General features: G+C 46.9%; 1 protein-coding gene across 1 annotated transcript in view; it reads left to right on the forward strand.

The window, feature by feature from the left end:
- Window positions 1-16,293: 16,293 nt before the first annotated feature.
- The window catches only part of LOC132834543 (uncharacterized), a 37,659-nt gene continuing 28,477 nt past the window's right edge, over window positions 16,294-25,475 (forward strand). Inside the window, exons 1-3 of the mRNA XM_060853474.1 lie at window positions 16,294-16,433; window positions 21,883-22,125; window positions 24,621-24,789. Of these exons, the coding sequence (XP_060709457.1) occupies window positions 21,889-22,125; window positions 24,621-24,789 (406 nt within the window). The 5' untranslated portion in view covers window positions 16,294-16,433; window positions 21,883-21,888. The remainder of the gene's footprint in view (window positions 16,434-21,882; window positions 22,126-24,620; window positions 24,790-25,475) is intronic.

Here is a 25,475-nt window from a genome sequence, read left to right on the forward strand (position 1 = left end):
AAGACAGATGTTTGCGAGACATGATCTCCCACTCACAAAGTCATGCTGACTCCTCCTAATCAAATCCTAATTTTCCAAATGCATGTATATCTTATCCCTCAGAATCTTCTCAAGTAAGTTACCCACCACAGATGTTAAGCTTACTGGTCTATAGTTCCCAGGCGTTCGACAAGATTCCTCATGTTAGACTGCTTAGCAAAGTTAGATCTCATGGAATACAGGGAGAACTAGACATTTGGATACAGAACTGGCTCAAAGGTAGAAGACAGAGGGTAGTGGAGGAGGGTTACTTTTCAGACTGGAGGCCTGTGACCACTGGTGTCCCACAAGGATCGATGCTGGGTCCACTGCTTTTTATCATTTATAGAAATGATTTGGGTGTGAACGTAGGAAGTATAGTTAATAAGTTTGCAGATGACACCAAAGTTAGAGGCGTAGTGGATGGCGAAGAACGTTACCTCAGTGTACAACGGGGTCTTGATCAGATGGTCTGATGGTGAGGGAGCGACGGTGAAGGAGGCCCAGGACCTCCATGTCCTCGCCAGAGTGGGAGGGGGAGTTGAAATGTTGGGCCACGGGGCGGTATGGTTGATTGGTGCGAGTGTCTCGGAGATGTTCCCTAAAGCGCTCTGCTAGGAGGCGCCCAGTCTCCCCAATGTAGAGGAGACCACATCGGGAGCAACGGATACAATAGTTTCCCTCCCCATCCCTTTTCACCTTCCGCAAAGACCGTTCCCTCTGTGACTACCTGGTCAGGTCCACGCCCCCCTACGACCCACCCTCCCATCCTAGCACTTTCCCCTGCCACCGCAGGAACTGTAAAACCTGTGCCCACACCTCCTCCCTCACCTCTATCCAAGGCCCTAAAGGAGCCTTCCACATCCATCAAAGTTTTACCTGCACATCCACCAATATCATTTATTGTATCCGTTGCTCCCGATGCGGCCTCCTCTACATTGGGGAGACTGGGCGCCTCCTACCTGAGCGCTTTAGGGAACATCTCCGAGACACCCGCACCAATCAACCACACCGCCCTGTGGCCCAACATTTCAACTCCCCCTCCCACTCTGGCGAGGAGATGGAGGTCCTGGGCCTCCTTCACCGCCGCTCCCTCACCACCAGACGCCTGGAGGAAGAACGCCTCAACTTCTGCCTTGGAACACTTCAACCCCAGGGCATCAATGTGGACTTCAACAGCTTCCTCATTTCCCCTTCCCCCACCTCATCCTAGTTTCAAACTTCCAGCTCAGCACTGTCCCCATGACTTGTCCAGACTTGTCCTACCTGCGTGGCTCCTTTTCCACCTATCCACTCCACCCTCTCCTCCCTGACCTATCACCTTCATCCCCTCCCCCACTCACCCATTGTACTCTATGCTATTTTCTCCCCACCCCCACCCTCCCCTATCTTATCTCTCCATGCTTCCGGCCCACTGCCTTTATTCCTGATGAAGGGCTTTTGCCCAAAACGTCGATTTCGCTGCTCCTCGGATGCTGCCTGAACTGCTGTGCTCTTCCAGCACCACTGATCCAGAATATGCTTCTTTATTGTCAGAACATTGAGTATAGGAATTGGGAGTCACGTTGCAGCTTACAGGATGCTGGTTAGGACATTGAGATATTGTATGCAGATTCTGGAGTAGAGTGGCGCTGGAAAAGCACAGTAGTTCAGGCAACATCCGAGGAGCAGGAAAATCCGACATTTCGGGCAAAAGCCTAATATCGTATGCAGTTCTGGTCTCCTTCCTGATGGAAGGATATTGTGAAACTTGAAAGGGTTCAGCAAAGATTTACGAGGCTGTTGCCAGGATTGGAGGATCTGAACTACAGGGAGAGGCTGAACAGGCTGGGGCTGTTTTCCCTGGAGTGTTGGGGTTTGAGGGTGACCTGATAGAGGTTTTTAAAATCATGAGGGGCATGGATAGGATAACTTGACAAAGTCTTTTCCCTGGGGTGGGGGAGTCCAGAACTAGAGGGCATAGGTTTAGAGTGAGAGGGGAAAGATATAAAAGAGACCTAAGGAGCATTTTTTTCATGCAGAGGGTGGTACGTGTATGGAATGTGCTGCCAGAGGAAGTGGGGGAGGCTGGTACAATTGCGACATTTAAAAGGCATCTGGATGGGTATATGACTAAGGAGGTTTTGGAGGGATGGGGCCCTGTGCTGGCAGGTGGGACTAGGTTGGGTTGGGATATCTGGTCAGCATGGACTGACGGCTCTGTTTCCTGATGCAGTATCTGTACATCGCTATGGCTCTATGACTGTGACTCTGGCGTGAATCGAATGAACCTCCTCTGAACTGCTTCCCTCCTCCAATGAAGAGACAAAAAATACACACTATTCTCCAAGTGCTTCACTAATGCTTTGTACACTTGTAGCAATACTTCCCTACTTTTATATTCTATTCCTTTTGCAACAGATGCCAACACTCTAATTGCTTTCCTTACTACCCGCTGTACCTGCACACTAGTTTTCTGTGATTCATGCACAAGGACATTTCGACCTCTCTGTGCTGAAGCACTCTTACATTTCTCTCCATTGCGATTATAATTTTAAAGGGTTACACAGATAGAGTTAGCTCGATGAAGGTTGGGAGAGAGGAAATCACACTGAGCATAGAACATACTGGTGAAACACTGATATGATATTACACCCCACCTTCCAGGTATTTCCATTTCCAATGTTTGTTTAACGTGAGAGATACAATTGTCAGAGAGATGATGTTGCCTTTTTTTGAAAAGGATAGATAATTCGAGCCTTCCAATTAAAGGCGTTCTGCCTGAACGTGTACAATTCTTTCCAACATAGAGAGGGCACAGTGCTTACCAGAAAATTGCAATTGCTTAAGTGTTGGGACTCCCTGACCTCTAGCTGTCACTGCAGAGGATTAATAAATGTAGGGCAGGGGATGGGGAGGGTAAGTTTGACAGATTGAAATGCCTCCTCTTGCTCCCAGTTCTAGAGTCACGGTGTCTGACAGCATAGAGACAGGACCTTCGACCCAAACTGGTCCATGCAGACCAAAATGTCCATCCATGCTAAGCCCATTTCCCTGCACTTGGCCCATATCGTTCTAATCCTTTCCTATCCTTGTATTTAGGGCGGTACGGTGGCTTAGTGGTTAGCACGGCTGCCTCACAGCATCAGGGACCCAGGTTCGATTCCAACCTTGGGTAACTGTCTGTGTGGAGTTTACACGTTCTCCCCGCATCTGCCTGGGTTTCTTCCGGGTGCTCCAGTTTCCTCCCACAGTCCAGAGATGTGCCGGTCAGGTGAATTGGCCGCGCTAAATTGCCCACAGTGTTAGGTGCATTAGTCAGAGCGAAATGGGTCTGGGTGGGTTACTCTTCGGAGGGACGGTGTGGACTTGTTGGGCCGAAGGGCCTGTTTCCGCACTGTAGGGAATCTAATTTATCCAAAGGCCTTTTAAATGTTGTTAATGTACCCACCTCAGCCACTTCCACTGGCAGCTCATTCCATATCCCTACCACCCTCTTGTAGAAACTTTGCCCCTCAGGTTTCCCCTTTGTTCTTTCCCCTCTGACCTTAAACTGATGTCCTCTAGTCCTCGCTTCTCTAACCTTAGTGAGTGCATTCACCCTATCCATGCCTCTCACGATGTTATACACATTGATAAGATTCTGCCCCTGCACCCACCGACCACACCCCACCTCAGTCTCCTATGCTCTAAAGAAAAAATTCCCAGCTTATCCAACCTCTCTCTCGAGTCCTGGCAACATCCTGATAAATTTCTTCTGCACTCTTTCCAGTTTAATAACATCCTTCCTGGTCAGGCAGCATCCAAGGAACAGGAGATTTGACATTTCGGGCAAAAGCCCTTCTTCAGGAAAGCTTCAGGTTTATGCCCTTGGATGCTGCCAGACCTGCTGCGCTTTTCCAGCAACACATTTTCAGCTCTGATCTCCAGCATCTGCAGACCTCACTTTCTCCTCCTAATAACATCCTTCCTCTAGCAAGGTGAACCAAAACTGAACACAATCCTCCAAGTGCGGCCCGGCCAAGGTCCAGCACAACTGCAACCGAAATATGCATCAACTCGTCAGCTTTCGTCCTTTTGACAGGTCTCCACTATGGAATGCGTAATAATTCAGAACGTTACTCAGTTTATGCAGTGAATGATCTGTTTTATGATGTGCAGTGTCTTTCTGTGATCCCAAATGTGTACAATGGAAGACCGTCAAATGTTCAGCTTAGTGGAGGGGGGACATACAATTCGACAGTAAGAATGCAGCATTTTAATGCAGTTTTAAAACTACATCGGTGATTTGATTTTGATATGCCTTACCATTATCACATGTATGAGATACAGTGAAAAGGATTGATTACATTCTACCTGGGCAAATCACACCTTATGTTATGGACTAGGCCAGACCACTCAAAACCATTCTTCAGCAGGCAACCCAGCCCATAACTTGGCAACTTATTCTTGTAAGTGTACAGTGAGAATCTACCCAGAGTAAGTTAGCTAGGTTTTAAGACAGACAGAAATGTATTCACAAAATTATACAATGAAACACAAAGAAAACAAAAACCCCTACAGAACTCAGTCTATCCAAACTAAATTAATTATGCTGTTCCGAAAATACACAACCGTCCCAAAAAGCAAACCCCCTTAAAACACATTTTAAAAAAGGGAACAGATGCTTACAGGTTGCAGTTAGAAGAGCAGGAAGAGAGTGAAAGAGAGAGAGAGAGAGAGTTTCCACATAGCTCACTGTTAAACTCCCAGCTAGTTCTGGACTGAACTGAACTGATCTGCTAGAGAGCTGACCACTCCTCTCTCATTATATGCAGGTCACTTCTAAAACATGACCATTTTCGCCTCAAGTCTCATCTGTTTACATATAAACAAAAAGGCCTCTCAATAGCCTTTAACCTCTTTACTAAACCAGTCTAACTGACTCGGAGAGGGTTTACAACCCCCTCGGAAAAAAGCCAAGGACATGGCATCCAGGGGAAAAGGAACTGCTTTTAGATATAAGGGATAAAAGCAAATTACTGCGGATGCTGGAATCTGAAACCAAAGAAGAAAATGCTAGAAAAGCTCAGCAGGTCTGGCAGCATCTGTAAGGAGAGAAAAGAGCTGATGTTTCATAGAACATAGAACATAGAACATTACAGCGCAGTACAGGCCCTTCGGCCCTTGCACTGACCTGTCTTACCAATCTGAAGCCCGTCTAACCTACACTATTCCATGTATGTCCATATGCCTGTCCAATGACAACTTAAATGTACTTACAAGTTGGCAAATCCACTACCGTTGCAGGCAAAGCATTCCATACCCTTACTACTCTCTGAGTAAAGTAACTACCTCTGACATCTGTCCTATATCTATCACCCCTCAATTTAAAGCTTTGCCCCCTCATGTTCGCAGTTGCCATTCTTGGAAAAAGGCTTTCCCTGTCCACCCTACCTAACCCTCTGAGTCTCACTGACCCTTTGTCAAAGCTAAAAAAAAACAGGAGAAATCGGGAGGTATTTATACCAGGCTGAGAGAAGGTGAGTCATGGCTCCAGAAGCAAAGGTAGCAATAAAGAGGTGATAATGACAGTGCACAGAGAGATTACAGGGAGATTAGGAGCTGTGAATGACCAAGGCTGAAGCCAGTGCAGTGTGACAAAATAACTGGGGGATGGGGGGGATGGGTGAAGCAGGGGCAACATGGAAAACAGGGGAGAAGGGCAGCAAAAGGGGAAGGGGAGAGGAAAAGGGTGATGAGAGAGTGGGGAGCGAGAGAAAGAGAGACCATCAAGAAATAAGAGGTACAGAACAATGAAAAAAATAATAAAATAAAATAAATGAAATAAAATTATGGAGCAGAATGAAGACAGAGGGGTTGAGATGGGATAATCATCTGAAGTTGTTGAATCCAATGTTGAGCCCGGCAGGCTGTAACGTGCCTAGTCGGAAGGTGAGATGCTGTTCCTCCAGTTTGCGTTGAGCTTCACTGGAACATGGCAGCAGGCCACGGACAGACATGTGGGTATGGGAGCAGGGTTGGGTGGTGAAGTGGCAAGCCATGGGAGGGTCCGGGACCTGATTGTGTACAGACCGAAGGTGCTCAGCAAAGCGAGCACCCAGTCGGCGTTTTGTCTCTCCGATGTAGAGGAGACCACATTGGGAGCAGCGAATGCAATAGACCAAACTGAAGGAGATACAAGTGAAACGCTGCTTAATCTGAAATGAGTGTCTGGGGCCTTGGATGGTGAGCATGGAAGAGGTAAAGGGGCAAGTGTTGCACCTTCAGCGATTGCATGGGAAGGTGCCGTGTGTGATGGGAAGGTGCCGTGTGTGATGGGAGAGGGGTTAGGTGTGATGGGAAGGTGCCGTGTGTGATGGGAGAGGGGTTAGGTGTGATGGGAAGGTGCCGTGTGTGATGGGAGAGGGGTTAGGTGTGATGGGAAGGTGCCGTGTGTGATGGGAGGGGGGTTAGGTGTGATGGGAAGGTGCCGTGTGTGATGGGAGAGGGGTTAGGTGTGATGGGAAGGTGCCGTGTGTGATGGGAAAGGTGTTAGGTGTGATGGGAAGGTGCTGTGTGTGATGGGAGAGGGGTTAGGTGTGATGGGAGAGGTGTTAGGTGTGATGGGAAGGTGCCCTGTGTGATGGGAGAGGTGTTAGGTGTGATGGGAAGGTGCTGTGTGTGATGGGAGAGGGGTTAGGTGTGATGGGAAGGTGCCGTGTGTGATGGGAGAGATGTTAGGTGTGATGAAGGAGTGGATTAGGTTGTCCCAGAGGGAACAATCTCTGCAGAATGCAGACAGGGGGAGTGAAGGGAAGATGTATTTAGTGGTGGCGTTGTGTTGGAGTTGGCAAAAATGGCAGAGGATTATTCTTTGCATGTGAAGGCTGGTGGGGTGAAAGGTGAGAACAAGAGGGAGCCTACCCTTGTTCTGGGACCCATGCAGGTACCTATTGCCACACCTTTGATTTGGAGAAAATGGGGTGAGTTGAAGGAGACATTGTTGAGAGAGCGAACAAGTTCAGCCGGCCCTAACCACCTTCTATTCACCATGGGCGTGCAATCTCTTTACACCTCCATCCCACGCCAAGACGGCTTGAAAGCTCTTCACTTCTTTCTCATAAAGAGACCCGAACAATCTCCATCCACCACCACTCTCCTCCGCCTGGCTCGGTCCGAGCTATGCCTGTCTTTTGATGGGATATGTGGAACTTTTCTTGTTCCAGGGCTACCCGGGTCCCCTCCCACAACTACTTTATCGGTACATCGATGACTATTTCGGTGCGGCTTCAGGCTCTTGTCCTGACCTGGAAAAATTCCTAAACTTTGCTTCCAGTTTCCATCCCTCGATCACCTTCACCCGGTCCATCTCTGACACTTGCCTTCCTTTTCTTGACCTTTCTGTCTCCATTTCCCGCAATAGTCTATCCACTGATATCCATTACAAGCCCACTGACTCCACAGCTATCTGGACTACAGCTATTAGAGTCATAGAGATGTACAGCACGGAAACATAACTTTCGATCTAACCGGTCCACGCCAACCAGATAGCCCAACCCAATCTAGTCCCATCTGCCAGCACTCGGCCCATATCCCTCCAATCCCTTCTTATTCGTATACCCATCCAAATACCTCTTAAATGTTGCAATTGTACCAGCCTCCACCACTTCCTCTGGCAGCTCATTCCATACACATACCACCCTCTGCGTGAAAAAGTTGCCCCTTAGGTCTCTTTTATATCTTTCCCCTCTCACCCTAAACCTATGCCCTCTAGTTCTGGACTCCCCGATCCCAGGGGAAACACTTTGTCTATTTATCCTATCCATGCCCCTCATAATTTTGTAAACCTCTATAAGGTCACCCCTCAGCCTTCGATGCTCCAGGGAAAACAGCCCCAGCCTGTTCAGCCTCTCCCAGTCACCCAGGTCCTCCAACCCTGGCAACATCCTTCTAAATCTTTTCTGAACCCTTTCAAGTTTTCACAACATCTTTCCGATAGGAAGGAGACCAGAATTGCACACAATATTCCAACAGTGGCCTAACCAATGTCCTGTATAGCCGCAACATGACCTCCCAACTCCTGTACTCAATACTCTGACCAATAAAAGAAATCATACAAAACGCCTTCTGCACTATCCTATCTACCTGCGACTCCACTTTTAAGGAGCTATGAGACTGCCCTCCAAGGTCTCTTTGTTCAGCAACACTCCCTAGGACCTTACCAAGTCCTGCTAAGATTTGCTTTCCCAAAATGCAGCACCTTGCATTTATCTGAATTAAACTCCATCTGCCACTTCTCAGCCCATTGGCCCATCTGGTCCAAATCCTGTTGTAATCTGAGGGAACCCTCTTTGCTATCAACTACACCTCCAATTTTGGTGTCATCTGCGCACTTTCTAACTGTACCTCTGATGCTCGCATCCAAATAATTTATGTAAATGACAAAAAGTAGAGGACCCAGCACCAATCCTTGTGGCACTCAATTGGTAACAGGCCTCAAGTCTGAAAAACAAGCCTCCACCACCACCGTCTGTCTTCTACCTTTGAGCCAGTTCTGTATCTGAATGGCTAGTTCTCCCTCTATTCCATGAGATCTAACCTTGATAATCAGTCTCCCATGGGGAACCTTGTCGAACGCCTTACTGAAGTCCGTATAGATCACATCTACCGCTCTGCCCTCATCAATCTTCTTTGTTACTTCTTCAAAAACTCAGCAAAGTTTGTGAGACATGATTTCCCACCCACAAAGCCATGTTGACAATCCCAAATCAGTCCTTGCCTTTCCAAAACCATGTGCATCCTGTCCCTCATGATTCCCTCCAACAACTTGCCCACCACTGAGGTCAGGCTCACCGGTCTATAGTTCCCTGGCTTGTCTTTACCGCTCTACTTAAACAGTGGCACCATGTTTGCCAACCTCCAGTCTTCCGGCACCTCACCTGTGACTATCGATGATACAAATATCTCAGCAAGAGGCCCAGCAATCACTTCTCTAGCTTCCCACAGAGTTCTCGCGTACACCTGATCAGGACCTGGGGATTTATCCACCTTTAACCCTTTCAAGACATCCAGTACTTCCTCCTCTGTAATCTGGACATTTTGCAAGATGTCACCATCTATTTCCCTACAGTCTGTATCTTCCATATCCTTTTCCACAGTAAATACTGATGCAAAATATTCATTTAGTATCTCCCCCATTTTCTGTGGCTCCACACAAAGGCCACCTTGCTGATCTTTGAGGGGCCCTATTCTCTCCCTAGTTACCCTTTTGTCCTTAATATATTTGTAAACACCCTTTGGATTCACCTCAATTCTATTTGCCAACGCTATCTCATGTCCCCTTTTTGCCCTCCTGATTTCCCTTTTAAGTATACTCCTTCTTTCTTTGTACTCTTCTAAGGATTCACTCGATCTGTCCTGTTTATACCTGATATATGCTTCCTTCGTTTTCTTAACCAAACATAGAACAATACAGCACAGAACAGGCCCTTCGGCCCATGATGTTGTGCCGAACATTTGTCCTAGCTTAAGCACCTATCCATGTACCTATCCAATTGCCGCTTAAAGGTCACCAATGATTCTGACTCTGCCACTCCCACAGGCAGCGCATTCCATGCCCCCACCACTCTCTAGGTAAATAACCTACCCCTGACATCTCCCCTATACCTTCCACCCTTCACCTTAAAGTTATGTCCCCTTGTAACACTCTGTTGTACCCGAGGAAAAAATCTCTGACTGTCTACTCCCCTGATCATCTTATAAACCTCTACCAAGTCACCCCTCATCCTTCGCCGTTCCAATGAGAAAAGGCCTAGCACTCTCAACCTATCCTCGTATGACCTATTCTCCATTCCAGGCAACATCCTGGTAAATCTCCTCTGCACCCTTTCCAAAGCTTCCACATCTTTCCTAAAGTGAGGTGACCAGAACTGCACACAGTACTCCAAATGTGGCCTTACCAAGGTCCTGTACAGCTGCAACATCACCTCACGACTCTTGAATTCAATCCCTCTGCTAATGAACGCTAATACACCATAGGCCTTCTTACAAGCTCTATCTACCTGAGTAGCAACTTTCAAAGAGCTATGAACCCAAGATCCCTCGGCTCCTTCACCTTACTAAAAACCCTACCGTTAACCCTGTATTCCGCATTCTTATTTGTCCTTCCAAAATGGACAACCTCACACTTGACAGGGTTGAACTCCATCTGCCACTCCTTAGCCCAGCTCTGCATCATATCTAAGTCCCTTTGCAGCCGACAACAGCCCTCCTCACTATCCAAACCCTCAATTTCTTTAGTCATCAAGCATGCCCTATACCTACTAGCCTTCCCTTTCACCCTGACAGTAATATACTTTCTCTGGATTCTTGTTATCTCATTTCTGAAGGCTTCCCATTTTCCAGCCGTCTCTTTACCTGCGAACATCTGCCTCCAATCAGCTTTTGAAAGTTCTTGCCTAATACCGTCAAAATTGGCCTTTCTCCAGTTTAGAACTTCAACTTTTAGATCTGGTCTATTCTTTTCCATCATGATTTTAAAACGAATAGACTTCTGGTTGCTTGCCCCAAAGTGCTCCCCCACTGACACCTCCATCACCTACCCTGCTTTATTTCCCAATTCTCACCTTATGTCCTGTAAGGACTCTATCCCTTTCTCTCAGCTCCTTCACCTCCACTGCATTTGTTCCGATGAAGCCACTTTCCAAAGTGATGCTCTTAATATGTGTTCCTTCTTCTCCAACCGTGGCTTCCAACCTATAGTTGTTGACAGGGCTCTCAACAGCGTGCGAGCCAACTCCTGCGCCACAACCCTCACTCCCTCCCTCCCCTCTCAGGGTCCCTCTTGGTCTCACCTTTCACCCCACCAGCCTTCACATGCAAAGAATAATCCTTCGCCATTTTCGCCAACTCCAACACGACGCCACCACTATATACATCTGCCCTTCCCTCCCCCGTCTGCATTCTGCAGAAATTGTTCCCTCCGGGACAAACCTAGTCCACTCCTCCATCAAACCTGACACCTCTCCCATCACACACGGCACCTTCCCATCACACCTAATCCCGCTCCCATCACACACAGCACCTTCCCATCAATCATGGCACCTCCCCATCACACCTAACCCCTCTCCCATCACACACGGCACTTTCCCATCACACCTAACACCTCTCCCATCACACACGGCACCTTCCCATCACACCTAAACCCCTCTCCCATCACACACGGCACCTTCCCATCACACCTAACCCCTCTCCCATCACACACGGCACCTTCCCATCACGCCTAACCCCTCTCCCATCACACACGGCACCTTCCCGTGCAATCGCTGAAGGTGCAACACTTGCCCCTTTACCTCTTCCATGCTCACCATCCAAGGCCCCAGATACTCATTTCAGATTAAGCAGCGTTTCACTTGTATCTCCTTCAGTTTGGTCTATTGCATTCGCTGCTCCCAATGTGGTCTCCTCTATATCGGAGAGTCAAAACGCCGACTGGGTGCTCGCTTTGCTGAGCACCTTCGGTCTGTACACAATCAGGTCCCGGACTTTCCCGTGGCTTGCCACTTCACCACCCAACCCTGCTCCCATACCCACATGTCTGTCCGTGGCCTGCTGCCATGTTCCAGTGAAGCTCAACACAAACTGGAGGAACAGCATCTCATCTTCCGACTAGGCACGTTACAGCCTGCCGGGCTCAACATTGGATTCAACAACTTCAGCAACTGAATTCAACAATCCCATCTTGACCCCTCTGTCTTCATTCTGCTCCATAATTTTATTTCATTTATTTTATTTTATTTTTTTTTTCACTGTTCTGTACCTCTTATTTCTTGATGGTCTCTCTTTCTCTCGCTCCCCTCTCTCTCATCACCGTTTTCCTCTCCCCTTCCCCTTTTGCTGCCCTTCTCCCCTGTTTTCCATGTTGCCTCTGCTTCACCCATCCCCCCCATCCCCCAGTTATTTTGTCACACTGCACTGGCTTCAGCCTTGGTCATTCACAGCTCCTAATCTCCCTGTAATCTCTCTGTGCACTGTCATTATCACCTCTTTATTGCTACCTTTGCTTCTGGAGCCATGACTCACCTTCTCTCAGCCTGGTATAAATACCTCCCGATTTCTCCTGTTTTTTTAGCTTTGACAAAGGGTCAGTTAGACTTAAAATGTCAGCTCTTTTCTCTCCTTACAGTTGTTCCCAGACCTGCTGAGATTTTCCAGCATTTCCTCTTTTGGTTTTAGAAATAAGGAACCAGCGATGTGACACTTAAAGACGAACATCAGAATAATGGAATCAAATGCAGAATATAGTGTTACAGCTACAGAGAATGTGCAGAGGGAGATCAACTTTAATATGTGAGACATCTGGTAATACCAGGGAAGAAGCTGTTCTGGCAAAGTGAAAATGAAAATTGAAGATTCCTTAGTCTAGCTTTAGATTAGATTACCATCTTAGATTACTTACAGTGTGGAAACAGGCCCTTCGGCCCAACAAGTCCACACCGACCCACCGAAGCGCAACCCATCCATACCCCTACATTTACCCCTTACCTAACACTATGGGCAATTTAGCATGGCCAATTCACCTGACCCGCACATCCTTGGACTGTGGGAGGAAACCGAAGCACCCGGAGGAAACCCACGCAGACACGGGGAGAACGTGCAAACTCCACCCAGTCAGTCGCCTGAGTCGGGAATTGAACCCAGGTCTCAGGCGCTGTGAGGCAGTAGTGCTAACCACTGTGCCACCATGCTGCCAACATATGAGACATCCGTTCAAAAGTCTGGTAATAGCAGGGAAGAAGCTGTTCTGGCAAAGTGAATATGAAAATTGAAGATTCCTTAGTCTAGCTTTACCTGTGCACTAATTATATAAACATAATTGAGACAACGCACCTACCTGACACACAGTTCGTAATAAGCAGAAAGAAAGACTGCATCGGGGAAATCAATCTGGTGAGCGGTTACAGCAATAGAGAATAGAAAATAGGCTATAGGTGCAGGAGTAGGCCATTCTGCCCTTTGAGCCTGCACACCATTCATTATGAATATAGCTGATCATCCACAATCAGTATCCTGTTCCTGCCTTATCTCCATAACATTTGATTCCAATATCTTTAAGAGCTTTATCCATCTCTTTCTTGAAAGGACCCAGAGACTTGGCCTCCACTGCCCTCTGGAGCAGAGCATTCCATACACCCACCACTCTCTGGGTGAAGAAGTTTTGCCTCAACTCTGTTCTAAAAGGCCCATCCCTTATTTTTAAACTATGTCCTCTGGTTCGGCACTCACCCATCAGGGGAAACGTGCTTCCTGCCTCCAGAATGTCCAACCCTTTAATAATCTTATATGTCTCAATCAGATCCCCGCTCATCCTTCTAAACCCAGGGGTATACAAGCCCAGTCACTCCAATCTTTCAACATATGCTAGTCCCGCCATTCCGGGAATTGACCTCATGAACCTACGCTGCACTTCCTCAATAGCCCGAATGTCCTTCCTCAAATTTGGAGACCAGAACTGCACACGATACTCCAGGTGCTGTCTCACCAGGGCCCTGTACAGCTGCAGAAGGACCTCTTTGCTCCTATACTCAATTCCTCTTGTTATGAAGGTCAGCATGCCATTAGCTTTCTTCACTGCCTGCGGTGAACAAAGTTCTGTCAAAATCACTTTGAGGCCTTTGAGGCAGGCTGTCGTAAATTCAACACAGGGACTTGATTAAAACAGACACGGGCACCCCACATCCTGCAACCCATGAGGTAAAATCCCAGACCCAAAATCTTCCCTCTGTCCCTCTCTCCACTAAGGCCGCCAGATCTGCTGAATTTCTCCTGCATTTTCTGTTTGTTTCAGATTGCCCGCCTCTGTGATATGGCTAATGTCGATTCTCCCGCTCCTCGGACGCTGCCTGACCTGCTGTGCTTTTCCAGCACCACCCTCTCGACTCTGCGACATTTTTGCCTAAGTTTGTAAATCCAAACTTACCGATTTCGGGATTCCCTCTCCAGCAATACCTTTATATTTAAACTCAGGAGTTGCATCAGCTTAGAATAAAAACATCTTGTGCTCACACTGTGTTGCTGTTTGACCTCCTTGAGTTCATGCTGTTGCTCATAGTCAGAGAGTTAGAAATCACATTCCTCAAAATGTCACACAATCAGTTAGTTTTGAAGTAATATCACAGGTGTCAGAGAATACACAGCCAACAATTTTCAGATGGTAAGGTATAGTTGAGAAATGGGAGAATCTCTTTTGCATAATCATAGAATCAGAGCCTTTGGTCTAACTAATCCATACTGACCATAATCTCAGACTAAACTTATCACAGCTGCTTATGCCTGGCCCTTAACCGTTGTTATTCATGTCCCGATCTAAGTGTCTTTTACACATTGTAACCAGCACTTCCTCTGGTGTTCCTTCTGCACACAAACCTCTCTCTGGGTATAAACAGTGGCTTTTTAAAAATCTTGCTCCTTTCACCTAAAAAATGTGCCCCCTAGTCTTCAAACCCCCAAACCTGGGAAAAAAAAGAGAACTACCATTCACCCTATCTATGCCACTCATGATTTTATAAATCCAGTTATATTTGCAAAGAGAAATATAAAATGAAACTAGTTGAAGTGATACAGGACAGTTAACGCAGCACAGCAACATTTTTCCACAGTTGTAAGTTTGTTCTCATATTTGGGTCTGCTTTTAAAGTTGGATCATGGACTCATTTCGAGCTGAAAGTCTCCCTGTCAGAAGTGTGGCACTGTCTCAGTATCGTCCCTAAGTACATCAGCAGCCAAGGAGAGACTCTTCAATTCACTGCCTGTTTAATGCTGCGGTTGTATGGTGGCATGGTGACGCAGTGGTTAGCACTGCTGCCTCACAGCACCAGGGATCCAGGTTCAATCCCAGTATCGGGTGACTGTATCTGTGTGGAGTTTACACCTTCTCCACATGTCTGCATGGGTGTGCTCTGCTCTCTGCATGGGTTCCCTCCCACAACCCCAAAGATGTGCAGGTTAGGTGAATTGACCGTACACATAGTGCATGGGGATGTGTAGGTTAGGAGCATTAGTCAAGGGTAAATGTGGAGTAATAGGATTAGATTCCTTACAACGTGGAAACAAGCCCTTCGACCCAACCAGTCCACACTGACCCTCCGTAGAGTAACCCAGTCAGAACCATTTCCCTCCTAACATGAATACTAGTGGGCAATTTAGCATGGCCTATTCACCTGACCTGCACATCTTTGGATTGTGGGAGGAAACCCACGCAGACACAGGGAGAATGTTCAAACTCCACACAGTCACCTGAGGCTGGAATGGAACCTGGGGCCCTGGTGCTGTGAGGCAGCAGCGCTAACCACCGTGCCGCCCTAAAAGGATAGGGGAATGGTGCTGTGTGGACTTGCTGGGCCGAAGGGCCTGCTCCCACACTGTCAGGATTCTATGACTGTGCTTTGATACTGAAGCCATCTGTTACTCTTCGAAGGAATGACTGAACTTTCAAAGAACCCAGTTTGTACCTAGCCTTGAGACAATTAGCTTCGGTTGCCTGGAGTTTTGAGCACAGCTTCGTGTTATCCCTTAAGGCTAAATGAACCATCCGCCAGCATATCCCATCACACAAACTGCGATCGATCAATGTTACCGTGTGGTGTCACGAGCCCAGCTTGCAACCTTACTCCATAATGCACCTTTGAATGTCCATATCCACATTAATCGGTGGTACAGTGGTTAGCACTGCTGCCTCACAGCGCTAGAGACCCGGGTTCAATTCCCGCCTCACTGTGTGGAGTTTGCACGTTCTCCCCGTGTCTGCGTGGGTTTCCTCCGGGTGCTCTGGTTTCCTCCCACAGTCCAAAGATGTGCAGGTTAGGTGAATTGGCCCATGCTAAATTACCCGCAGTGTTAGGTGTAGGGGAATGGGTCAGGGTGGGTTGTGATTCGGCGGGTCGGTGTGGACTTGTTGGGCCGAAGGGCCTGTTTCCACACTGTAAGTAATCTAATCTAATCTAATCACCCACGTCAACACTACCCTTCAATCCACCAAGTTGACCGAATGGTTCAGTGATTCAGCTGGCATTTTCCTTCGGGCTAATGTATTTCCTTTCCTTCTGTGTTGTCTGTGATGTCTGATTCAGAGCTGCATCTTTCCTTGTAAGCATGTTGTTTTTACAGCTCACATTCTCAAAGGGTTGCAAACACTGTTTCTAAATGACTGTGCTAGCTGTCAGTCAGCAGGGTGTGGGGTGTTCTCAAGAAGGGTCGCTGGCCTTGAAACATTCACTCTGCTCTCTCTGCACAGATGCTGCCAGCCCTGCAGGCTTTCTCCAGTGATTTCTGGCTTCGTTTCAGGTCTTCAGCATCCACCGTTCCTTGTTTTCTTTTCATTTGGGATTGATTTTTCATCGCAAAGGACAAATTTTCAGTTGCTTTGGACTGCCCGACAGCTTTGTCTCGCGAGTGAGGTAAGAACTTCCCTTCGTACCGTCACAGTTTGTGAAAGGTTTTAATTGAGGGAATTACAAAGTAAAGCTGAGGATTCCAGAACAGCGTACTCCAATTCTGAGAGAAATAAAATACTTTAGAAACAATCAAATATCTTTAAGCAGGTTGACTAGCAATGATGAAAATTTTTCACTTCGGTAAATATATAAATGAAAAATAACTAGAGCTGTTTCTTCAGAATGCAAACGATTAATGAAACTTTTTTAAAATTGTGTTGCTCAGATAATTTGAACTGTTTGAATAGGAGGGAATAAGGTGAAACTGTTACCGATGTCCAAATGCTTTGTTTTCTAAAACCATTAACTTCAGAGAACCCAAAGGGGTGAACTTTATTTCTGCAGTGATTTGTGGTGATTTACTGCAGTTCTGAGGAGAGTGTTGAGACTGTGTCTGCGTGGGTTTCCTCCGGGTGCTCCGGTTTCCTCCCACAGTCCAAAGATGTGTAGGCTAGGTGAATTGGCCATGCTAAATTGCCCGTAGTGTTAGGTAAAGGGGTAAATGTAGGGGTATGGGTGGGTTGCGCTTCGGCGGGTCGGTGTGGACTTGTTGGGCCGAAGGGCCTGTTTCCACACTGTAAGTAATCTAATCTAATCTAATGTTCTTCTTCAAGAGAAGGATGTTGATAGGAGATCAGATGGAGGTTTTCCAAATCATGAGTGGGAGTTGTTCGAGTAGCTAGGGAGAAGCTGTTCCCATGTACTGTAAGGAGGAAATGAGAGAAGGCATCAATTTAAAAGTCTGAGAGTGTGGCGCTGGAAAAGCACGACATGGTTAGGCAGCATCCGAGGAGCAGGAGAATCGACATTTCAGGCAAAAGCCCTTCATCAGGATGCTGTGCTTTTCCAGCACCACGCTCTCAACTCTAATCTGCAGTCCTCACTTTCGCTTATAGAGTTAAAACTGATGTGCAAATCGAGGAAGGATGATGCTACTGGCATCATGAGTGGAAAGGTCAGCCTGGAAACATAGTGGTGGCAGTTTGCGCTGAGGCACTGAATGGTTGCCTGTGTGTTGATTTGGGGAACAGGCTGGAGATTGGCACGAGGGGATAGAATCAATGCAGCCATGATGGACTGAGCGGCCTCCTTCTGCCCTGTCACAATGCTGTGACTCTGCGGACTGTGACCTCGAGTAGCCGGTGGAAGCAGAGTTCATTGCAACTTCCAAGAAATGAGCTGATGCAGCAAGAAAAAAGTGCGATAGTATGCCACCCAGATCACTGAAGTGGACTAAAAACAAATCACTTTACAACGGCCTGGCACAGATCGGAAACATTGAATTGATTTCACCTTTGGCACTGGGCAAACTCGTGTTTCACTTGTTTCTTGACACTGGGATGACTTGGTACAGACCTCAAAAATCCTCAATCTTAACATACCTGCTTCCACGCAATCCAAACGTATCTTTGCATGTTGTGGCCTTCATAATTTGTACTGATGTTGGCAGTCCATAGGGATCCTATTATATTTCTATAGAGTTCTGGTTATATCACACTTGGAATGTTGTGTCTAGCTCTGGTCGCCTCATTATAGGAAGGATGGGGAGAGGGTACAGAGGAGATTTACCAGGATGCTGCCGGGACTAAAGAGAATGCCTTATGTAGAAAGGTTGAGGGAGATTGGGCTTCTCTCACTGCACCAATGAAGGCTGAGATATGACCTGATAGATATGTACAAGATGGTGAGGGGCATAGAAAAGGATTTATAGAATCCCTATAGTGTGGAAAGAGGCCATTTGCCACTTTTGGGCTTCAGAGCCCACACTGACCCTCCGAAGAGTATCCCACCCCGACCCTATTACTCCACGTTTTCACCTGACCAACCCACACATCCCTGAACACCATGGGCAATTTAGCATGAGCTGAAAATGTGTTGCTGGAAAAGCGCAGCAGGTCAGGCAGCATCCAAGGAGCAGGAGATTCGACGTTTCGGGCATAACGTCGAATGTCCTGTTCCTTGGATGCTGCCTGACCTGCTGCGCTTTTCCAGCAATGCATTTCCAGCTCTGATCTCCAGCATCTGCAGACCTCACTTTCTCCTTGCAATTTAGCATGGCCAATCCACCGAACTTACGCATCTTCGGAGGAAACCGGAGCGCCCGCAGGAAATCCACGCAGATGCAGGTAAAAAGTGCAAACTCCACACAGACAGTCACCTGAGGCTGGAAGCGAAAGGTAGAGTGAAAGCCAGAGCCTTTTTCCCAGGGCAGAAATGGCTGTCACAAGAGGGCATAAGTTCAAGGCGATTGGAAGAAGGTTCAGGGGAGATGTCAGAGGCAGGGTCGTTACACAAAGAGTGGTCGGTGTGTGGAATGCATTGCCGGCAGTGGCAGTAGAGTCAGACACTTTAGGGACATCTAAGCGACTCTTGGGTCGACACACGAATGATAGTAAATTGAACGTTATGTCAGTTGGTTTGATCTTAGAGTAGGATAAAAGGTCGACACAACATCAAGGGCCGAAGGGCCTGTCCTGCTCTATGTTCTATTTCCATGTTGAGATTTCATTGAAATCCTGCAGAATGCAGACAGTGGAGCAAGACATTGAGAAATCATAGAGGAAGTGTAAAGTGACAGATTTAGCAGACATTGCAGGAATGCATGCATTTTTCTTTGCAGAAGTAAAAGTAAAATAGTTATTAAATACCTGATTTAACAACTAAGTGAGAACAAGGGGGTTTCTGATGGCTATAACTGAAGTAAGGAACACAGGCTATTCATTTGATCTCACAGTTGAAGAGAGTGAAGCTAATGTTACTACAGCAGAGTGGAGAATAAGGACAGAAATATTGCTCAGAACTTATTAGATTAGATTACTTACAGTGTGGAAACAGGCCCTTCGGCCCAACAAGTCCACACCTACCCTCCGAAGCACAACCCACCCATACCCCTTATCTAACACTACGGGCATTTTAGCATAGCCAATTCACCTGACCCGCACATCTTTGGACTGTGGGAAGAAACCGGAGCACCCGGAGCAAACCCACGCAGACACGGGGAGAACATGCAAACTCCACACAGTCAGTCGCCTGAGGCGGGAATTGAACCCGGGTCTCTGGCGTTGTGAGGCAGCAGTGCTAACCACTGTGCCACCATGCCGCCCATTAATATCTAATAGCAAGAAATAACTGAACACTTCAAAGCACTGACAGTTAACAAATTGCCCAGTTCAGATGAATGCATCTTAAGTTGCTCAGGAAGTGATGTAAGACCAGAAGACCATTAGACCCATTTACCCCATCGAGCCTGCTTCACTATTCACCTGCTGGTTAGGTGCGTTAGCCTTAGGAAATTCAGGATTACAGGGATAGGGTAGAGTGCTGGAATGTGAATTAATGGTGTTGGAAGAGCAGCATCCGAGGAGCAGTAAAATCGACGCTTCTGGCAAAAGTCCTTTGCTCCTCTGAGGGGTTAGTGCCAACATGATGGGCCAAAAGGCCTACTTCTACACTGTAGGGGTTCCATGAATTAGGATTTGTTTCATGAAAACAGAAGCACTTAGGTACAAAGGTACCCAGGCACAAAATCTTAGGGACGGCGTAGAAAAATAAAGAAAGAAAGTTAAACATTCAACGGTTTTTCTTAAGTCGGAGCCATCCACAAAAGGCTAGTTTGTCATGCAGATGGATGGAGCTGAAAATGAATGGATTGGAATGTTTACAGGGTGAGATTGGGTGTAGCTTGGAAGTGACCATTGACAGGATTGAAAAAAAAACAGGTTTTAGGCTATCCAAGTCACCTTCTAGGGATTTAGGGCAGCACATGTCTCTGAGAGACATCAGAAGTTGAGTGCAGCTAACAGTGGAAGTGGAGACACTGACGGAAACCTCCAAGCAGAATTTGCTTGGTGCAGCTGTAGCATACTGGGGCGTTGAGAGAATCAGGAACAGCTCAATGGTCTGAGTTTGATAAAAGCTGAAAATATGGCAGTAATTTGATGCCTAGGGGCAGTGTCAAAAGTCTGTCAGAACCCGGAGAGAAGATTGACCTTTCCAAGGCATGAACCAGTCTGAGCTGAAAATGTGTTGCTGATTAAAGCACAGCAGGTCAGGCAGCATCTCAGGAATAGGAAATTCGACGTTTCAAGCATAAGCTGAAGGGCTTATGCTCGAAACGTCAAATTTCCTATTCCTGAGATGCTGCCTGACCTGCTGTGCTTTAACCAGCAACACATTTTCAGCTGTGATCTCCAGCATCTGCAGACCTCATTTTTTACTCGATGAACCAGTCTGAGCCCAAGGCTAATTTTTCACTGATAGACCTTCAAAGTGAAGGACTGGATTGTGTTGCCTTGTAGTTGGATTGTAATGAAATTTGGTGAATGCCTTGGTTGGTATTATTTGAGTGAAATCTTCCTAGGCCATTTGAATTGTGACATTGTTGACAGACAGAATATAAAAATCAAGAAGTCTTTCTGCAACAATACAAGGCATTAGCGAGAGGTCATCTAGAGTATTACATATAGTTTTGGTTCTTTTACTTGAGGAGGGATGTTGTGTAATTGGAGGCAGTCTGGAGCACTTTGTCTAGATTGACCCCAGAGGTAAAGGGCTTGTCTTGAGAGGTTTAGGCTGATACTCTTTGGAATTTGAAAGGATAAGAGGAGATCTGATTGAAGTCTATAAAGGGGATTGCCAAAGCAGACAGGAAAAGGATGTTTCCTCATAAAGGCCAAACCCAAACAGGCCATTTTAGGATAAGGGGTAGCAGATTGGAGGAGGGGAAATTAGTTGGTTCATGAATGTGTGGAATGTACCAGCCTGGAGTGTGGTGGATGCAGGGGTGTTGAGTAATTTTAACAAGACAAATTTCTAATGAGTAACAGGTTGAAGATTTATGGTAAGCGGGCAAGAATGTGGAGTTGAGGCCGAGATGAGACCAGCTATGGTTGCATTAATGGTGAAGCAGGCTCGAATGGCCTTGCCATGCTAGAATCTCCCCTCCTCCCTTCCATTCCTCTCATTGACCCTTCCCCCCAGCCACCAACTGGGTTCATTCCTCCCATCGACCAATCTACCTGTTTCCAGCCCACCACCACCCCGTTTATTTCAAGCTCCCCTTACCCCCCACCGTCGGTCCTGAAGAAAGATTGTGCCTGAAATGTTGATTTCGCCACCTTCTCATGCTGTCTGGCTTGCTGTGTTCTCCCAGCCTCCTGCCTGCCTACTCCTGCTCTTCTGTTATTAAGTGTCACCTTTTGGAGTGTTCAAAACTGAGACTGATAACATTTATAAATGATGGGACATGGAGCTAGTGAGATCTGTGCACTGGGTGATGGAAATTCGACACAGTCTCATTGAATCGAGCATTAATATTGCGTTGCCAACAATCGGCGTCACTTTTTATCCTCTTTGAAAGTTCTACACCATGATATCGTATGACAAATGCAGCACATCTCCACATTTCTTTCAGGAGGTCATGGAGAAAATTCAGCAAATTCTAGAGGATTTGACAGAAGAGGAGATGAAACGCTTCAGGTACTTATTGGGAGAGCACCGGGTACCAGCTGGCAAACTAGAAAATGCCGATGCTTTCAAGGTGGTGGATCTGCTGAAGAAATTCTACAAGGAGAAGCAGAAAGCGACAAACGTGGTTGTGGACATTCTGGAAAGCATACCCCGAATGGATCTGGTGGACAAGCTGATAAGGGGAAAGGTGATTTCCATTTTCCTTTTTCCAAAACTCAATTGGTGCTTTTCTTGCAGCTGGAAGATTTGAGTGTTTTGAGCCAAGCGTTTGCGTTGGAATTGTAGACCCTGGGGAATAATAGGTTGCTAATGTGCTAAGTTCACATGGCAGATTATAGAAGGGTCAGTGGTTAGCACTGCTGCCTCACAGCACCATGGACCTGGGTTCAATTCCAGCCTCGAGCGACTTTCTGCGTGGATTTTGCACACACTCCCCAAGTCTGTGTTTCCCCCAGGCGCTCCGGTTTCCTCCCATAGTCCAAAGATGCACAGGCTATGTGGATTGGCCATTCTAAACTGGCCGATAGTGCCCAGGGATGTGTAGCCTAGGTAGATTAGCCACTGGGAAATGGAGGGTAGGTGGGCTCAGTTTGGAGGGGGGAATGCTGTCCGGGAGGAATAGTGTGGGCTTGATGGGCCAACACTGTAGGCAGTCTATTCCTGGTGACCTCCGGTTTCTTGTTGTCGGGATGGGGTCAACTTAACCTTTTTCGGGTTTTCCACTTCTTTCACGTTCTCTTCGCACGTTCGAGTTGTCTCTTAACACATAAGAAGTTGCCGGAGGTGATAATCCAATCTGCTCGGTGAGAAAGGTCTTCTGAATTTCGGTCTCACGTAGTTGAGGGACGTTTCCGAGAAATTTCTACAGTTGGAGGCTGGTGAATCCATAGAAACCATCGCCGCAGCAGGCTGTGGAGGTCAAGTCATTGAGTGGCTTTGAGGCAAAGATAGATAGGTTCATGCTTAGTAAGGTGACGGGGAGGACAGCGGGATTGAGAAACGTATCAGCCATGATCAAATGGCAGAGTTGAATCAATGGGCCAAGTGGCCTTACGGTGTTATGACCTTGTATCGCTTAGCCTGTGGGCCTTACTAATGGGAAGCCATTTCTGTACAGTTAGTCTACTTGAGATTTCACGGGATTCAAGCAGATAAACTGTCTACAGGAAACAGGTCTCATTCATTTATTTACTGTTATTAGCAAGGATCCTAATGACAGAAACCAGTTTGGTGAATGTGGTTAACATTTAACAGTAAAATGTGTCTCACCAGAATAAAAAAAAATGCAAAGCACATAACAAATATGAGTAGGGGCAGATCATACTGCTCCTTTAACCAGTTCTACCATGATACTGACTGAGGATCTCTGACAACTTGACAGGGATAATAATTTCCTGTCAGATGCGAGTTCTGTTGAATATTAAATAGCGTCACAACAATCTGACAGAGGGAAATGCGAAGCTGCTCAATGAAGAAATATTTCCTCACTGTTTTCGTAAATGATTCAATGCATATCTTGTCTGACAAAGAGGGTTAGAATGTTTGAGGAGTTTAAATGGAGAGTTGATGAAGGCAGTGCATTTGATGCAGATGTTCTAAACCAACCGTTTGAAAACTAGAGGCAACAACTTCCCTCGGTCTCCTCCATCAAGCCCCTTTTCAAATTTAGTCTGTCACAACAGAGTTGACTGTCATTCTGTTCAATTCACTTTGATTTTTCCACCAGTTCCAAGCACTTCCATGTTTATGAGCTCCACTTTGTGATAAATATGCAGTACAGCGACCAGTGGAGACCTCCAAAGGAGTAGAGCACAACATGGGGAAAACCATGGACATGCCTGTCATAGGTTCGGTTCTAACATCGGTGAATGGGTAAATGTGTGGGTGGAGGTTTGGGCTAGTGCTGGTGACATCGGGAGGTAGGTCAAGTATGTGGGTGGCTGTGTAGAGTTGAGAGAACTTTCAATCCAATTTGCTCTGCTCTCTTGGCTTAGATTAGATTACTTACAGTGTGGAAACAGGCCCTTCGGCCCAATAAGTCCACACCGACCCACAACCCACCCATACCCCTACATTTACCCCTTACCTAACACTACGGGCAATTTAGCATGGCCAATTCACCTGACCTGCACATCATTGTCACTGTGGGAGGAAACCAGAGCACCTGGAGGAAACCCACGCAGACACGGGGAGAACGTGCAAACTCCACACAGTCAGTCGCCTGAAGCGGGAATTGAACCCGGGTCTCTGGCGCTGTGAGGCAGCAGTGCTAATCACTGTGCCACCGTGCCACCCACTAAGGCTTGTAAGGTTTTACTTTCCAAGACAGTGGGATCTTATCAATGACCTTTCGAACATCCACATCAAATGCACTGCCTTCATCAACTCTCCCTTTTTCTCCTCAAACATTCAACTCTATTAGTCAGACATGCCGTATGAAATCTGTTCGGATCGTCTTTTATTCCTTCCACACCTCGGGGGATTTGCCTTTCAGAACCCTTTGCCTGTTGGGAGTTGTGGGGGTGTGGAGGAGGAATTCAATTTTTTTCCCCATCTTTCATTGTTCTGGAGAATGTGTAACATAATCAATCCCCCCCCCCCCCTGCAGTTGCTGTAGTTCACGTGGTGGACGTCCAACCAGAATACTGTCACAGAGATTCAGTGGTATCCCTATCTGTGCAGGGCCTTGATGAACTTGATGGACATAGGAAACACTCAGTGAGTGATCTAGAACGATCAGTGAGCCATCTAGAACGAGTATCGGTAGAAGTGAAGCCTGATCGTGTCCAAGATTCAGCGTTAAAGCAGCCAATCAATCAGAGAAAAGGGAAAGCAAACATCTTGACCTCAAGTGAGTATTTAAATATTCCGGTCAGCATCTTAAGGTGCGAGGGAAGTGTCCGGTGAGCTAAAAGATGTATTGGCCGTACTTTTCGAAACTCCCAGCTGATTGGAAATTCGATCACGTCAGGAAATGAGGGGGGCTTAGCCCCATCGAGGGTTGCAGTGCACTAGCGATGTGGAAATGACCTGAGAGTTGAACCTTATGATTAGCAGATTACTCTGCATCAGGAACCATTAAGTCAAAGGCTAGAGTCAGGGAGCTTCGGAGAATTCAGAAACAATTACTTGGAGAGTAACCCAGGAAAAGTTAGAGTATAAGCGTCAGCCAAGCCCCCTTGAGTGACAGTCCAAACCCCAGTCTTCCTGCCCGTTCCTTTCCCGCATGAGCAATATGGGATAGCATGTATAACCGAGATCTTTCCCCCGGGATGAGGAAGTCCGAAACTAGAGGGCATAGGTTGGAGGTGAGAGGAATAGGGTTTAAAAAGGACTTGAGTGGGAGCTTTTTCCCACAGAGGGTGGAGCGTGTATGGAATGAGTTGCTAGAGGAAATGGTGGGGGGTTGGTACAATGACAGCATTAAAAATCCATCTGTATGCGTATATGACTAGGAAGGATTCAGAGGGATATGAGCCAAATGCTGGCAAATGGGACTCGATTAATTTAGGATATCTGCTCAACATGGACGAGTCG

Source organism: Hemiscyllium ocellatum, chromosome 40 (genome assembly GCF_020745735.1).
Source record: "Hemiscyllium ocellatum isolate sHemOce1 chromosome 40, sHemOce1.pat.X.cur, whole genome shotgun sequence".
Classification (NCBI taxonomy): domain Eukaryota; kingdom Metazoa; phylum Chordata; class Chondrichthyes; order Orectolobiformes; family Hemiscylliidae; genus Hemiscyllium; species Hemiscyllium ocellatum.